At 49.1% G+C, this 15,923-nt stretch overlaps 1 protein-coding gene across 1 annotated transcript in view; it reads right to left on the reverse strand.

The window, feature by feature from the left end:
- DICER1 (dicer 1, ribonuclease III) overlaps nt 1–15,923 on the reverse strand; it is a 521,797-nt gene that overhangs the window by 37,831 nt on the left and 468,043 nt on the right. Inside the window, exon 24 of the mRNA XM_086937733.1 lies at nt 5,461–6,349. Within this exon, the coding sequence (XP_086793859.1) occupies nt 5,461–6,349 (889 nt within the window). The remainder of the gene's footprint in view (nt 1–5,460; nt 6,350–15,923) is intronic.

The raw sequence follows: 15,923 nt of genomic DNA on the forward strand, positions 1-15,923 counted from the left end.
CCCTGTTTGTTGCAGTACCACATGGCGGTGGTGTTGTCCGTGAACACCTGCACTACACTCCCCCGGACAGAGGGGAGGAATGCCTTCAGTGCAAGTCAGATCGCCCGCAGCTCCAGAAGGTTGATGTGGAGCTGGGACTCCGCCGGAGACCAGAGACCTCTGATCTCCGCCTCTCCCATGTGGTCTCCCCAACCCAGGAGGGATGCGTCCGTCACAACTACGTGCTCCGGGTGGGGTAGGGAGAGGGATCTGCCATTGACCCAATCGCGGTCCGTGAGCCACCACTGCAGCTGTTTTGCAGTGCCCTCCGAGATCAAGACATGGTCGGACAAGCTGCCCTGATTCTGGGCCCACTGAAACTTCAGGTCCCACTGCAGAGTCCGTATCCGCCACCGGGCGTGATGCACCAGAAGGATGCAGGAGGCCATCAGCCCCAGAAGCCGCAGCGTCAACCTGACCGAGACCCGGGATAAAGGCTGAAAGATCGGAATCAGAGCCTGAATATCCCGAACCCGCTGTTCGGGTGGATAAACCCGAAACTGCGCAGAGTCCAGAACCGCTCCGATGAAGAGAAGCTTCTGAGAGGGACACAGGTGTGACTTCGGCACGTGGATGGAGAACCCCAGCAGATGCAGGAGATCGGCCGTAGTCTGCAGGTGGCCGACTACTGTCTGGGGCGAGCCCGCCTTCAATAACCAGTCGTCGAGGTAGGGAAAGACTGAAACCCCTAACCTGCGCAGATGGGCTGCAACCACCGACATCACTTTGGTGAACCCCCGTGGGGCGCTGGTAAGGCCGAAGGGGAGCACGGTAAATTGATAGTGCTCATGGCCTACCGTGAACCTGAGGTAACGCCGATGGGCCGGCAGGACGGTGATGTGAAAATAGGCGTCCTGCAAGTCCAACGCTACCATCCAGTCTCCTGGGTCCAGGGCAGCTAAGACCTGAGCCAGAGTCAGCATCTTGAACTTCTCCTTCCGGAGGAAGCCGTTGACGTTCCGTAGGTCCAAGATAGGGCGTAGGCCCCCTTTGCCCTTCTTGGGTACCAGAAAGTAGTGGGAGTAACAACCACACCCTACATCTGGCCCAGCAACGCGCTTGATGACCCCCTTGGCCAAGAGGGCCGTGACTTTCTCTTGCAGAAGTTGCAAGTGATCCCCCGACAAGCAGTGGAATTGCGGTGGCATGGCTGGAGGAGTCGCCTCGAAGTGGAGGGAGTAGCCCCTGCAGACGATTTGCAGCACCCACTTGTCCGATGTGACAGTGCGCCAGTGGAAGAGGTGGTGGCGAACCCTGCCCCCCACTGGCGTCACATGGGCCTGAAAGCACGGACTAGGAGGGTTTTAAGGCAGGTGCTGCGGGGGAAGGTGTGGACTGGCCCGCCGTTGTCCCGGACCGCCGCCACAGCGAATTCCACGGCCGCCACCGCGCTGTTAGACATTCTACGGCGCGTCGCTGGCAGCACGTGTGGGGGCGCCCCTTCCTTGGCCACGAAAGGAGCGAAAGGCACCCGTTTGCTGGCGAGGGGCCGAGAGGCCCAAGGACTTGGCCATAGCCCGGGCGTCCTTAAATCGCTCAAGCGCATGGTCTGCCTTGTTGCCAAAGAGGCGACGGCCATCAAACAGCATGTCCAGAAGAGTGGCCTGGACATTGGCCGAAAAGTTGGCTGACCTCAACCAGGCGTGGCGTCGAACCGCCACTGTCGTTTCCATCGCCCTGCCCAGTGAGTCCGTGGTATCCAGCCCACACCGGATGGAATACCGCGCTGCATCTCGACCCTCCGCAAGGGTTTGGGTGAGTTTTGCCCGGACCTGCTCCGGACATTGTGGCAGCACGTCCGCAACCGCGTCCCACAGGGTGTGGGTATAGCAGCCCAAGAGGCATGCGGTATTAACTTACCGCAGCCCCAAACTGAGGGACGAGAACACCTTCTTCCCGAAATGCTCATACCTCTTGGATTCCCGATCGGGTGGAGCAGTCAGGAATGCGGTCTGGGAAGTGGAGGCCTGGATGACCAGGCTCTCGGGGGTGGGGTGGGTGGACAAAAAGCAAGGGTCGCCCGGGGCCAGGCGGTAGCGTCTGGCCACGTTCCTATCCACAGGCGGACCTGTGGCTGGCTTGGACCAAGTGCCCACAAGAACGTCACACAAGGCCTCATTAAACGGCAGCAGAGGCTCACTGGAGCTTGCCTGCGGTTTAAGGACCTCTGTGAGGAGTTAGTCCTCACGCCACAACAGGGAGCTCAAGGTTTAAGGCCTTGGCTGCCCGTGTCAACACTACACTATAAGCAGCCCCCTCCTCCGTAGCCACGGTCGGAGTGGAGACAAATCCAGTGTCTGGTGAAGTGTCAATGCCACTGGCCTCCCCAAGCTCATATGTCCAGTCCTGTGGTGACTGGCACTCCCGTGCCAGAGGGTCCTCAGACCCCTCCCAATCACCCTCGTCACCCATCTCATGTAGTACAGGTTCAACAGATGGGTCCTTTTCATGGAAATAGAAATCTCCAAATACCAGACCGGGGGTAGGATCGGGGGCGGCGCCCATAGCAGGCGCCGGGGGCGACACCCGTAGGGCCGGCGTCGGCGAGGTGGTGAGGTCAACCGGCGACGACCCGGATCTGGAAGCAGATCCAGAGAGGGCCTGCGGCGCGGGGACGAAGCACCCGACGGCGTCGGAGCCGAAGCACCCGACCTGCTAGGCCCTCCATCCGGGTCCGTTGGGCCCGGAGGAGCCTCGAAACCCGGCTGAGGAGGGAGGGACCTCAAGGCCATGAGGTACCGCTCGATCTCCTCAGGCGTCGTGTCTTGCCCAGGGACCCGAAGGTGTGGGGCAGGCGGAGACGACTGCGACTCCGGCAGAGCCGCGTGGGTGGTGTCACCGGAACCACCGGCCGCATCGTGCGAGCATCTGGGTGGATCGGAGGAACGATGATGTCTCTCCGACCTTATGCCTCTTACCTGAGGACTTGGATCCTGACGACTGATGACCACTCCGGGAGCTGCGAGGGCTCCGACCCCGCGACCCGTCCCTCGACCTCCCATGGGACCGGGACCTGGAGCGACGCGGGCCGACTGCCGGAGCTCCAGTCGCTTACGAGACCGCTCTCGCCTAGCTTTAGACGTCAGGGCCCGGCAGTCGGAGTAGGTGTGGTAGTCGTGGTCGAGGCCTAAACACTTGAGGCACCGGCGATGGGGGTCGGTAACCGACATCAGTGGGTCGCACCTGGAACAGGGTTTAAACCTGGGCATCCCTACCGGCACCGTAGAAGTCAAAGACTCGAGTTGAGAAATGATCAAAAAGATCAAAAAGTTTAGTAAAAAAAGACTAAGGGGTAGAGCTTCTCCGGATCTGCGTTAGCTGGCGTGGAAAAAAGAAGAACTGACGTCAGCGCGCATGGGCGGCGTCTAAGTACTCCGACGACGTCATTCCGGCGCTAACGACGGATGCGGAGCCGCGGACAACGCCTGTCGGCGCGCAGGGGTATTGTTACGCTTCATTTTCCAGATCCAGTCTGACGCCTGGGGATATTCCAAGGTAAGGAATCTATCACTAATGTGTCTCTTTCAGATAATGCTATTCGGGGTTATTATTGTTGCTTTAGCTTTGTTTTTTCTGTTCTTTTGATTTGTGTCTCTTTACCGATTTTTTGTATTGCCATGTATGTATATATCTCAGATGATTTATGTATGGTTTTCTGTTAAGTTGCTGCGCTTAAAAAAAAAAGAGAAAAGACTGATAAAGGATACAAAAAAGGGAAAAACGTTGGCTTCACATCAAGCACTTGAGTTGACAGATTCCAATTGGAGTAACCCACCCTCTCAAAAGTGAGCCTCTTAAAATGGTCATAGCACGGGCTGCTTTACAATACATGCCACATTCAACCCACTCCCATTGTGGGCGATAAAAATAACTTCTGTACTTTCTTAATTTTCTGAAATTGATAGGACTCAGCAGAACTGAAGGAAACAGAGGAAAACATGTTGTCTCCCAATCAGCGCTAATGAGGACACTTCCTCAAGTAAAAGGAGAGCTATTTCCTTTCTAGAGGATGATTAACAACTTCAACAGAGTAAATTCTCGCATAATGATGGTCTACCTTCCGATAAAGCTTTTACGCATGAGACTTAACTTCCTGATGACTTTTGGCATCAGAAAGGACATTTTCAACACACGTGCTAGATGGAAACATTTCTTTACAGACTGCTACTAATGTTGAATAACTTGAGCAAAGACTAACCAACTCACTATAAGTGACAAAGAAAAGATAATGGGGGAAAGTTCAAGTGGATTCATCTGAATCTGCACACAGGAAATCCTGCGAAATTACTATCCTCACTATTTACCTGTACTAAATTGCTGGAATTCAGAGCTCAAGACTTGAGTGATAGCCACAGTTAACTGGTTTTAATCCCTCTGGTGTTCATCTTGTATAACTTGGTGCTTACCAAGGGTCAAAGTTCCCACCCGTGAAATCCCACCAAGATGATCGCTCAGCTGCTGCAAAGGCCTGACCCTCCATGTGTTGTGGTGGCTGGTGAGCCTTTAGCCGACAAGTGAGGTGGAAAGGAGCATAGAATATGTGGCTCTCTGAGAAGCAATTGTTTTAGCGATGCATGCAGCTAAAGCTGAAGCAGTCCAGTTGATGGTGTTTGAGCTGTGGCTACACCAGCTCCTCTGCCATATTCTGCCACTATTTTCAGTTGTGGATCACTACATACTTGACCTGGGAATTATTTTCTGCTATTTTCAGCAACAAACATTCAAGAGTACACGCTGCACACTATGGAAGCCCTACTGAAATACTACACGTGCAATCACGTTGCATCCATCTGCATGATGTCACCTGATTAATGCTGCATAGAAACTGTATAGAGGCTTTCCATCCCAACACAACTGAGGTATTGGCAGCTCCAGCATACAACTAGTGTTAAAGTAGCATGATTGACTGCTATTGCCTCAAAGTACACCTGCCATTTACAGCTGCAGTTTTTCATTAGACATTAGAATAGGAAGCCCTTTTTACCCACTGCTAAGCTAAATTATTAACCTCTGCATACATTGGTGTTGGGTCCTAGAGCTACGAGGTCTTGGGTTTGCAACTTAATTTACACTGTGACTGGGGTTCTGGGAAATGGAAACTGGTGGGCTGCTACTCGTGACTCAAACATTACCCAAGATGAATGTGGCAGGCCTGAAAGGAAGTCACGGACATCACACAATAACAGAATAGCTTCCCTCATTGGAGAGCCATTATATTTATGATGAGCTAGTTTTCACAATGAAGTGAAAGTAACATTTGATCTCTTGCCTTAATGTTTACATTTAACAGAAAAAATAATTTAAAGGAAAAAAAATGGGTACAAACCTGCAGTCCAATTTTATGTGTTTTTAAAATGAAATACTGACAAAAAGAACCACACATTATTTATGTATTCAATGCTATACTACACAATGACTTACCAGTGACAGTATTGTAGTGGTAGGAGGCATGTGTAAATGCCTGAAGAAGGTAGGCTTTATTTTTGAAACTGTAGCTAATTTTCTTTTCAAAGTTTTCAAATCCAGAAATCAGATGATTTAATGTTTTTTCTGCATCTGGATGTTCAAACATACATCTTGGTGGTATCTCTAAACAACCGTATTCCACATTTTTACGAACAGAGGTCTCTGTAAATGTCACAGAGCTGGCAGCACAGTGTTCCGTAAGCTTCTTTTGTTGCCTATTGAATGTTTCTCTGGTAAATAAAGCTTTCTCCTCAGTATTCTTTTTAATGACTGGGAGCACCTTTAGGCCCAAGGAACAAAGGAACAGCTGGGCAGCTCTCTCGCCACAACTGGTAAGGTAGCAGCCAAGCAGGGCTTCCACACAGTCTGCAATACTTTTATCAGCTATACACTGCTCTGTATGAAGGTCATATGATATTGACTGCTTTCCTGTGTCAATGCCACAATTTTCTTCAGATGGATTCCAGAAGCCTACCACAAAATCATCCTCCTCAACAGCTTTGCTAGGATCTAAATAGCACATGGCATCCCAAGAACTGTAGTCAAAATCATCAAATTCAGATAAAATATGTGCATTACTAATGGGTGCGGTTTTAGGCATTTTCCATCCACAGCTACTATCAGTGGTGGTTGAAAAGGGAGTAATAGGAATTTTCTTTACAAATGCTCCCGATCCCATTAGCATATTATCAATGAACTTAATATGCTCCTGATCATATTCCAGTAGATCTTCATCAAATTCAGCTTCTTCTTTTGGTGGCCTCCACATTAGGTCTTGGTCTTCATCGTCTTCATCGTCGTAATCTTCTTCTATCTTGCCATTTGCCATCATACTATCTTCTGTCTGGGAACAGTAAAATAATTAGGGTCTCATTCACAAACAATCATTTTTCACCTAGGAATGACTTACACACATTAAAAGGAATGTAAGTTATAGCTTGTTTACAGCAACAACAAAAAAGTATGTTAAGCACTTTTAATTTTCATCTTCATTTTCAATTGTGGTGTCCACAAGAGTTCATTATGAGAGTAGTTAGGGAAATCCCATATAATTGTGGTACACAGACACTCAAATTTAATTTTCTTTTGATATTCACATACATTTTAAGTGCACTCCCTTTACGTACGTCACAAGACATAAAAGCTGCAGACAGTGTGGGGAAGAGCACTAATCATCTTCACATGGGGTTGCTGAGGGTGGAGGAAGACTAGGAATGTTAGGAATCTTTTTTTTTTAATTGAGCATAGAAAGGATTTCTAAACTTAATTTGAAGTTGTGTGAATTTCTCGGACGTATATTGGGGTATTTAATGCACATTCATTAACCCCTTCCCCGCGGATGACAAAGCCAGCTCGTCATGGGCGTTACCTGCGCTGCGCGGATGACGAGCTGGCTTTGTCACGTTACGCGGGATTTTTAAAAATGCCGCGCACAGCGGGAAAAGCCGCCGCGGCGAAGCGGTTAATGGATTCCATACACTTGACACTGTTTAAAGAGACAGTCCCCTGTGAAAGGAAAGTGAGTCAATGCTCCCAAAATAAGTCACTTAAGGGACAATTGCGTAATCTAAGAGCAAGTTGAAAGACAAAGCTCTTTTTGTGAACTGGAACCTCAATGTTTTCATCAAGTAACATAATAGTGCTAAATAACAAGAGTACATTACTTGAGAAATTTCAAACAAATATGAGACTAAAGTCAAATTAAATTTTTGTCAAAAAAGGTAGTTCATATGTGGTGATGTAAGTGACTGGGATCATTACTTTGGTAAATGTGCAAATTATATATAAGGAGAAGTAATGTAAATCATAATCAACAGGAGTATTTTTATACATGTTGAAAATGTGCTGCGATTGGTACCAAGGAACAGATCAGTGTGAAGCATACAAAACCGATCCTAGGTTGCTTATATTCAGATTCAGGGTGAACTTGGCCCGGCAGTTTGGGTTGGACTGTTCTCAATGGACAAGGGTCAAGACTGGTTAGCATGTCACTGTGTCCTAATTGAGATGGCATGGTGTGCAAAATAACAATGGAGTGGGATGCAGCCCTAGTAATTACCAGTGGCTGAGATTAATTCAAGTATTTCATTTATCCTTTTTTGTATACTTCAGTGCATATCAGAGGAGCAGTGCATGGTGGCACTCTCCTGCAAACACAATACTGCCCACTTTACAGCGAAGTACATATGAGGCATTTATAAAGCTGCTTACTTTGAGGAACGTTTGCTCTGGAAGGTACTCCGGCTGACTTCAGACTACTTACCTTTTCAATCTTCTCTGGTAAAATATTAGTTCCAGAAACTTTGCAACAGCTCCTAGGGCTGCCAACTAGTGCACTGCAGCTCTAGTCTGAACTGATGTTAGTTTCTGTATTCTTTCACATTCCCTCAGAGATGTAGACTGGATCGAGTTAAAGACTGCTAGGCAACAGGGACTTTAGCAACAATCTGTAGGATCACTCAGAAATGGGAGGCAGGCAGTGAGAAATCTGCAGGTAGAGTCAATGTTACAAAAGGTAATGTATTCTTCTTCTTTGAAACATGGAGACCCCTCCTTCACGGTGTTAGCCAGTAGTGCATGGAATTGGTTGCCCTTTGTCTTCGCATGACTTTTGTGGAGCTGTCCTTCCGCAAGGCTCTTAAAATCCACCATTTTCATCTCAGCTGGGTGGCGCCGCTGCTCTCCTTGCCTTGTAGTCTTCGGATCAGAAAAGGGGGTGGTGATGAACAGAGTGTCTGAATTAAGCAGACCACTCTTACCCAGTCCAAAGATCAGGGCTTGATCCATCACTGTTATTTATCTCACTGCACCATCCCAGCTCAGAACCTGGCTATATGCAAATCAGTCTGTCCCTGGCCCAGTGCATCATGGGAACAGGGCAGACTAAACTACCGAGCCAATTCTTCACCAGAAAGGAGACAAGCTACCGGGGACCGGTTTCTGGCATTTCAGCCGTCTTCGGCCCGGCTTGCTTGAATCCTGATGGTGCAGTGAGAAAGGGACTCATGTCTGAGTATACCCTGCCACACCTATAGTGGCCAAAAACGATTCAGAAAAGGGGGTGGTGATGAACAGAGTGTCTGAATTAAGCAGACCACTCTTACCCAGTCCAAAGATCAGGGCTTGATCCATCACCGTTATTTATCTCACTGCACCATCCCAGCTCAGAACCTGGCTATATGCAAATCAGTCTGTCCCTGGCCCAGTGCATCATGGGAACAGGGCAGACTAAACTACCAAGCCAATTCTTCACCAGAAAGGAGACAAGCTACCGGGGACCGGTTTCTGGCATTTCAGCCGTCTTCGGCCCGGCTTGCTTGAATCCTGATGGTGCAGTGAGAAAGGGACTCATTCTGAGTATACCCTGCCACACCTATAGTGGCCAAAAACGATTCAGAAAAGGGGGTGGTGATGAACAGAGTGTCTGAATTAAGCAGACCACTCTTACCCAGTCCAAAGATCAGGGCTTGATCCATCACTGTTATTTATCTCACTGCACCATCCCAGCTCAGAACCTGGCTATATGCAAATCAGTCTGTCCCTGGCCCAGTGCATCATGGGAACAGGGCAGACTAAACTACCAAGCCAATTCTTCACCAGAAAGGAGACAAGCTACCAGGGACCGGTTTCTGGCATTTCAGCCGTCTACGGTGATGGATCAAGCCCTGATCTGTTGACTGGGTATGAGTGTTCCGTTTAATTCAGATACTCTGTCCATCACCACCCCCTTTTCTGAATCGTTTTGTCCACCATAAGCGTGGAAGGGTATACTCAGATACGAGTCCCTTGCTCATTGCACCATCAGGATTCAAGCAAGCCGGGCCGAAGACGGCTGTAATGCCAGAAACCGGTCCCCGGAAGCTTGTTTCCTTCCCAGTGTAAGAATTGGCTTGGTAGTTTGGTCTGCCCTGTTCCCATGATGCACTGGGCCAGGGACAGACTAATTTGCATATAGCCAGGTTCTGAGCTGGGATGGTGCAGTGAGCTAAAAAACAGTGATGGATCAAGCCCTGATCTGTTGACTGGGTATGAGTGTTCTGTTTAATTCAGATACTCTGTCCATCACCACCCCCTTTTCTGAATCATTTTGTCCACCATAAGCGTGGAAGGGTATACTCAGATGTGAGTCCCTTGCTCATTGCACTATCAGGATTCAAGCAAGCCGGGCCGAAGACGGCTGTAATGCCAGAAACCGGTCCCCGGAAGCTTGTTTCCTTCCCAGTGTAAGAATTGGCTTGGTAGTTTGGTCTGCCCTGTTCCCATGATGCACTGGGCCAGGGACAGCCTAATTTGCATATAGCCAGGTTCTGAGCTGGGATGGTGCAGTGAGCTAAAAAACGGTGATGGATCAAGCCCTGATCTGTTGACTGGGTATGAGTGTTCTGTTTAATTCAGATACTCTGTCCATCACCACCCCCTTTTCTGAATCGTTTTGTCCACCATAAGCGTGGAAGGGTATACTCAGATGTGAGTCCCTTGCTCATTGCACCATCAGGATTCAAGCAAGCCGGGCCGAAGACGGCTGTAATGCCAGAAACCGGTCCCCGGAAGCTTGTTTCCTTCCCAGTGTAAGAATTGGCTTGGAAGTTTGGTCTGCCCTGTTCCCATGATGCACTGGGCCAGGGACAGACTAATTTGCATATAGCCAGGTTCTGAGCTGGGATGGTGCAGTGAGCTAAAAAACGGTGATGTATCAAGCCCTGATCTGTTGACTGGGTATGAGTGTTCTGCTTAATTCAGATACTCTGTCCATCACCACCCCCTTTTCTGAATCGTTTTGTCCACCATAAGCGTGGAAGGGTATACTCAGATGTGAGTCCCTTGCTCATTGCACCATCAGGATTCAAGCAAGCCGGGCCGAAGACGGCTGTAATGCCAGAAACCGGTCCCCGGAAGCTTGTTTCCTTCCCAGTGTAAGAATTGGCTTGGTAGTTTGGTCTGCCCTGTTCCCATGATGCACTGGGCCAGGGACAGACTAATTTGCATATAGCCAGGTTCTTAGCTGGGATGGTGCAGTGAGCTAAAAAACGGTGATGGATCAAGCCCTGATCTGTTGACTGGGTATGAGTGTTCTGTTTAACACTGTTCATCACCACCCCCTTTTCTGAATTGTAGTCTTCGGAGCCGGGACAATTCTCCGAGTAGCAGCGTGCTTTATAAATCCACATCATGCATTCATTTATGAATACTACTACCTGCAGTTTCATCACCTTTTGAAAAGTGGAACCAAAAAGTCCTACAAAATAACTTTCCCTGCAGAACTAACAGACAGGACAGTACGTTACACAGAAGGTGTGGACAAAAGCCTATGTAACATCCCAGATAAAGTTCAGAACATGAACACCCCTGTAAATCAGAGGAAGCAGCCCTTGCGCTGACGCCCTCTGGTGACTCCTCCTTGGCCAATTTGATGCAAAGAACTCTCTGGTGAAACAATCCTCTTCAGAACTTTTTCCCCTTTCTAGTGCTCTGAAAAGGCAAGGTACAGCTCGACATCGATGCAGTCTTCACTGGTTCAATTGGTGTAGAAGCTCAGAGTCTGCTGCAGATGCAAGCTATGAAGCCACACTTGGATGGATGTAGAGGAGGAAAGAGAAAGATTGACCTCAAAGAAATAGTGAAACAACCTTAGGCAGAAAATAAGTCTACATCCAAAAGACCAACTTGCCTGGGAATAATCTAGTGAACTAAGAGGGGAACAGGAATGGCCTTCTGTTCACACAAACACTATACAAGGTGATGGGGATAAGGAAGAGAGCCTTCATCGTAAGGGTTTCAGAACAGCTGTTCACGAGATAAAAGCAAAAAGCAAATTTAAATCTCAGTGAGGCATGTTAAACTAATGAGGTCAGCCCTGTTAAAAAATGCATTACACCTGGTAATTATACAGCCAACACACCAAGTAAAGCCTTAAGAGAATATACAGTTGTCAAGTGGCCTATAAGTGTGCCAAGAGGAAAACCTTCCCAGTCAAAAGACATGTAAAAAAAAATTCTAACCACACCAAAATTAATCTCAGAAGCGGCGATCTATAAAATATTCATGATCTGCCCCATCGATTCATGGCATGAAATTGACACCCCACCATGCCTGATCCGGGAGGTGACCTCCCGGATCAGGCATGGTTGGGTAGGTCTTCCGCTTAATTAGCGCAACACAACCTTGTTACTTTCACATGTCTATTCCATGCCATGAATCGATGGGGCCGATCATGAAGATTTTATAGATTGGCCACTGCATCAACTGGTACTAAACCACTCAGGTGCATCTTGATGGTAAAACTAGGCTAATACACCACAGTACCACCTTCCCTTTAGTGTAGACACATACAAACACTAGGTCCTGAAGAATTACCGCCATATACACCAACTAATAGGCAAGAAACATGTTGACCGTATATAATGGAGCGCAACAATCTGCAACATTATTGCAGAGTCGCCACTTCACCTCTTTTAATCAGGGTGGAAGGCAGGATCATTACAATTATTCCTCCTGACTCCTCAAATTCCCTGTTTTAACTCACAAGATCTACTTGACCTACACTTCTGCACTTCTACACTTTCCAGACCCCATACCCCCACTGCACCAAACGGCAAGGAATAAAAGATTTCCGCCAAAGAGCCCCTGCATAGGGTGCCCGTCGGGTATTGCAAGGCTGACCCGACGAGGAGCATGCCCTATGATGAAGCATGACACCCAGCGGGCTGGGTGTGTGAGGGAACTCAATCCGAAAGGAAGGATTCCCCATCCTCCCTCTCGTTTGGCACTTTAGGATCACACCGCCCTCATTTTTGTTATGAACCTCTTCTTTCTTCCCCTTCTTAGGAACTGCATACGTGCTTTGTTTTGTACTTTAAATACCCACTGGAACAAACTTCCTTTTGGTCTTTGCTCCTGTCCCGACTTCCCTTCCTTCAAGAAGGGGCTTAAGACCTGGCTATTTTAGCTTTTCTCCTTATCTCGTGCAGGGTAGCGTCAAGATGTTCCTTTGGGAGTGATTCATACACGCTACCTAGTGACTAAATCAATGATAAATTGATAGGCAGGAGGGCCATCTCGCAAGTGCATGGAAGTAAAGTACAAACAAGAAAATGGTGTTGTAGGAGAGAAAGGACAAATATCCAGAAAAATAATTTTTAGGACGCACATTAGCCAAGACCTTTTGATGTTACTAAAATATCTATATAATTATCTATAGCCATCTCTCTATAATATATACCTACTTGTAGTGGGTTTTAGCCAGTCGTCTTCATCCGTTGATCTGATGTTGAAGCACAAGTTACTACTTGTGTAACAATACATCAGTAAGAGACATTAGTTATTGAAGGTTTCCTTACCTTAGAATATCCATAAGTTGGCAGGGTATGCTCAGACGTGAGTCCCTTGCTCACTTTGCCACTGGATTCAAGCAAGCCTGGCTGAAGACGGCTGCAATGCCAGAAACCGGTCCTAGGAAGCTTGAATCCGGTCCAGGGAAGGCATGGCTTGGCAGTTCGGGCTGGACTGTTTCCATGACGCACAGGGTCAGACTGATTTGCTTATGGCCATGTCTGAACTGGGGTGGCAGAGTGGGCTAAAGAACGGTGATGGATTAAACCCAGATCTGTTGACTGGGTGCGAGTGTTTGATTGGTTCAGATGCTCCGTCCTTCACCACCCCCTTTTGTACCGCTTAGAGTATCCCCAGGCGTTAGACTGGACCCGGAAAGTTTTTCGTCAGCAGTACCCCTGCGTGTCGGAAGGTGGCATTGTGCGGCTCCGCGTCCGTCGCTGGCGTCGTATGCGCCAAGATGACGTCACAGAGACTACTTAGGCGCCACCCATGCACGGTGACGTCAGTTCTGTACACAACTTTCCGCTCCAGGAACGCAGAGCCATGCAAGAAACTGACCACTGGTGCCATGAAACTAGGGCCCTGAAAGGGATGACCTTAACCCTTGAAATCAGTTCGCAGAACTGGGGAGGATGGGTGGGGCAGTAAGGAATCTATCACTAACTAATGTCTCTTACAGATAGATCATTACACAAGTAGTAACTTGTGCATCTGAAAGAGACACGCTAGTGATAGATTCCTTACCTTAGAAGAGATACCCCAGCAATACCAGCCCCGGTGGTGGGTCTGCGAACAAGATTACACCAGAAAATCATGGAGAACAGAACTGCCAAAGAAGCAGTCTCTCCGGACTTGACTGTGAAGGCAGTAATGCTTGGTAAACGTGTGCAGCGAGGCCCATGTAGCTGCTTAACAAATGTCCTGCAAGGGGACGCCGCGTCCCAAAGCAGTAGTGGCTGCTGTTGCCCTGGTAGAATGGGCACGCAGCCCCACAGGAGGCTCCTTCTTAGCTCATGAGTAACATGCTTTGATGCACAGACCGACCCACGAGAGATGTTTTTTTTGTGCACTGCCCGACCTTTTTTGGCGCCCACGTAGCCAATAAAATGTTGGTCATCCACCCGGAACGGTTATGTGCGCTTCAGAAAGAACTAGAGTGCACGTTTTGGGTCCAGACGGTGGAGCCTCTCTTCCTCTTTTGAAGGATGCGGAGGAGGATAGAAGGTGGGCAAAGTGATGGTCTGCCCGATGTGGAAGGGTGTGACAACCTTTGGTAAGAAAGAAGGACGAGTCCTCAAAACCACCATGTCCGGATGAACAGAAAGAAAAGGAGGTTTAGAAGAAAGAGCCTGGAGCTCACTCACTCTTCTGGCAGAGGTGATAGCTACCAGGAAAGCCGTCTTTAGAGTGAGAAGACGTAATGGGCAGTTGTGAAGGGGCTCAAAGGGAGCGCACATCAGATAGGTCAAAACAAGATTTAAGTCTCATTGAGGCATTATGAAAGGCACAGGAGGAAATGTGTGTGTAATGTCTTTGAGGAAGTGATTAACAACCGGGGACTTAAAAAGAGAATGCTGATCTGGAAGCCGTAGAAAGGCGGAGATGGCCGAAAGATAACCTTTGATAGTGCCCAGAGCAGAGCCCGCTGGGCTAGAGAGAGAAGGAACAGAAGGACCTCGGAAAGAGGGGCAGAAAGGGGATCTACAGCCTTTGCTGTGCACCATGCCACAAATTTGTTCCACCTGCAGGCGTGTACCGTCTTAGTGGAGGGACATCTGGCTGCCAGAATGACATCACAGACTTAGGGAGGAAGATCGAAAGCGGTCAACTGACGCCGCTCAATCTCCACGCATGGAGGTAGAGGCTGGACAGGTTTGGGTGGAGGACCGTCCCCTACTGCTGCGACAGAAGATCCTCCTGAAGAGGCAGTCGGATCAGGGGATCGATGGCCATGCTGAGTAGCTTGGGATACATGTATCTTCGTGCCCAATCGGGAGACACAAGGATGACTTGGACCCGGTTGCGCCGAATCTTCTTCAGTACTCTGGGCAGAAGTGGTATAGGTGGAAAGGCGTACAACAGACCGCAGCTCCACTTGCGACGAAAAGCGTCGCCAAGCGAGTGCCACCTTGGAAATTCCAATGCGCAGAACCGATGACATTGCGCGTTCCCTTTGGTGGCAAATAGATCTAACCAAGGCTCTCCCCACTGCAGAAAGAGACCCTGCGCCACGTGATTCATGATCCAAAAAGCACAGGCGGCTGAGTTTGTCCGCCCTGGTGTTCAGAGAACCTGCCAGGTGTTGAACCACCAAGGTAATGCCTTGATGTTCCAGCCATGCCCAGAGGCGCAGAGCCTCCTGACATAGGGTCCAGGACCCCACCGAGCCCTGTTTGTTGCAATACCACATGGCAGTGTGTTTTTGTGAACACTTGCACTACACTTCCCTGGACAGGGGGAAGGTATGCCTTCAATGCAAGTCGGATCGCCCACAGCTCCAGAAGGTTGATATGGAGCCGGAAATCCGCCGGAGACCAGAGTCCTCTGATCTCCCCCTCTCCCAAGTGGCCGCCCCATTCCAGGAGAGACGCATCCGTCACCACTGTGTGCTCCGGTTGGGTAAGGAAGAGGGATCGGCCATTGACCCAATCGCGATTCGTGAGCCACCACTGCAATTGTCTTGCAATTGTTGTGCAGTGCCCTCCGAGATCTGGACAGGTTGCCCTGCAGAGCCCACATATGCCATCTGGCATGTTGCACTAGAAGGATGCAGGAGGCCATCAGGCCCAGGATCCGGAGGGTCATCCGGACTGAAACCTGGGATAGAGGCTGAAAGATCGGAATCGTAGCATGAATATCCCGGACATGCTGCTCGGGAGGATAAACCTGAAACTGTGTCGAATCCAGAACCGCTCCGATGAAGCGGAGCTTCTGAGAGGGACTCAGGTGCGACTTCGGCACGTTGATAGTCAACCCCAGTGAGTGCAGGAGGTCCGCCTTAGCCTGGAGGTAGGAGACAACAGCCTGGGGCGAGACCGCCTTCAACAGCCAGTCGTAGAGATAGGGGAAGACTGGAACCAGTGATC

Source organism: Lissotriton vulgaris, chromosome 9 (assembly GCF_964263255.1).
Source record: "Lissotriton vulgaris chromosome 9, aLisVul1.2, whole genome shotgun sequence".
Taxonomy (NCBI): domain Eukaryota; kingdom Metazoa; phylum Chordata; class Amphibia; order Caudata; family Salamandridae; genus Lissotriton; species Lissotriton vulgaris.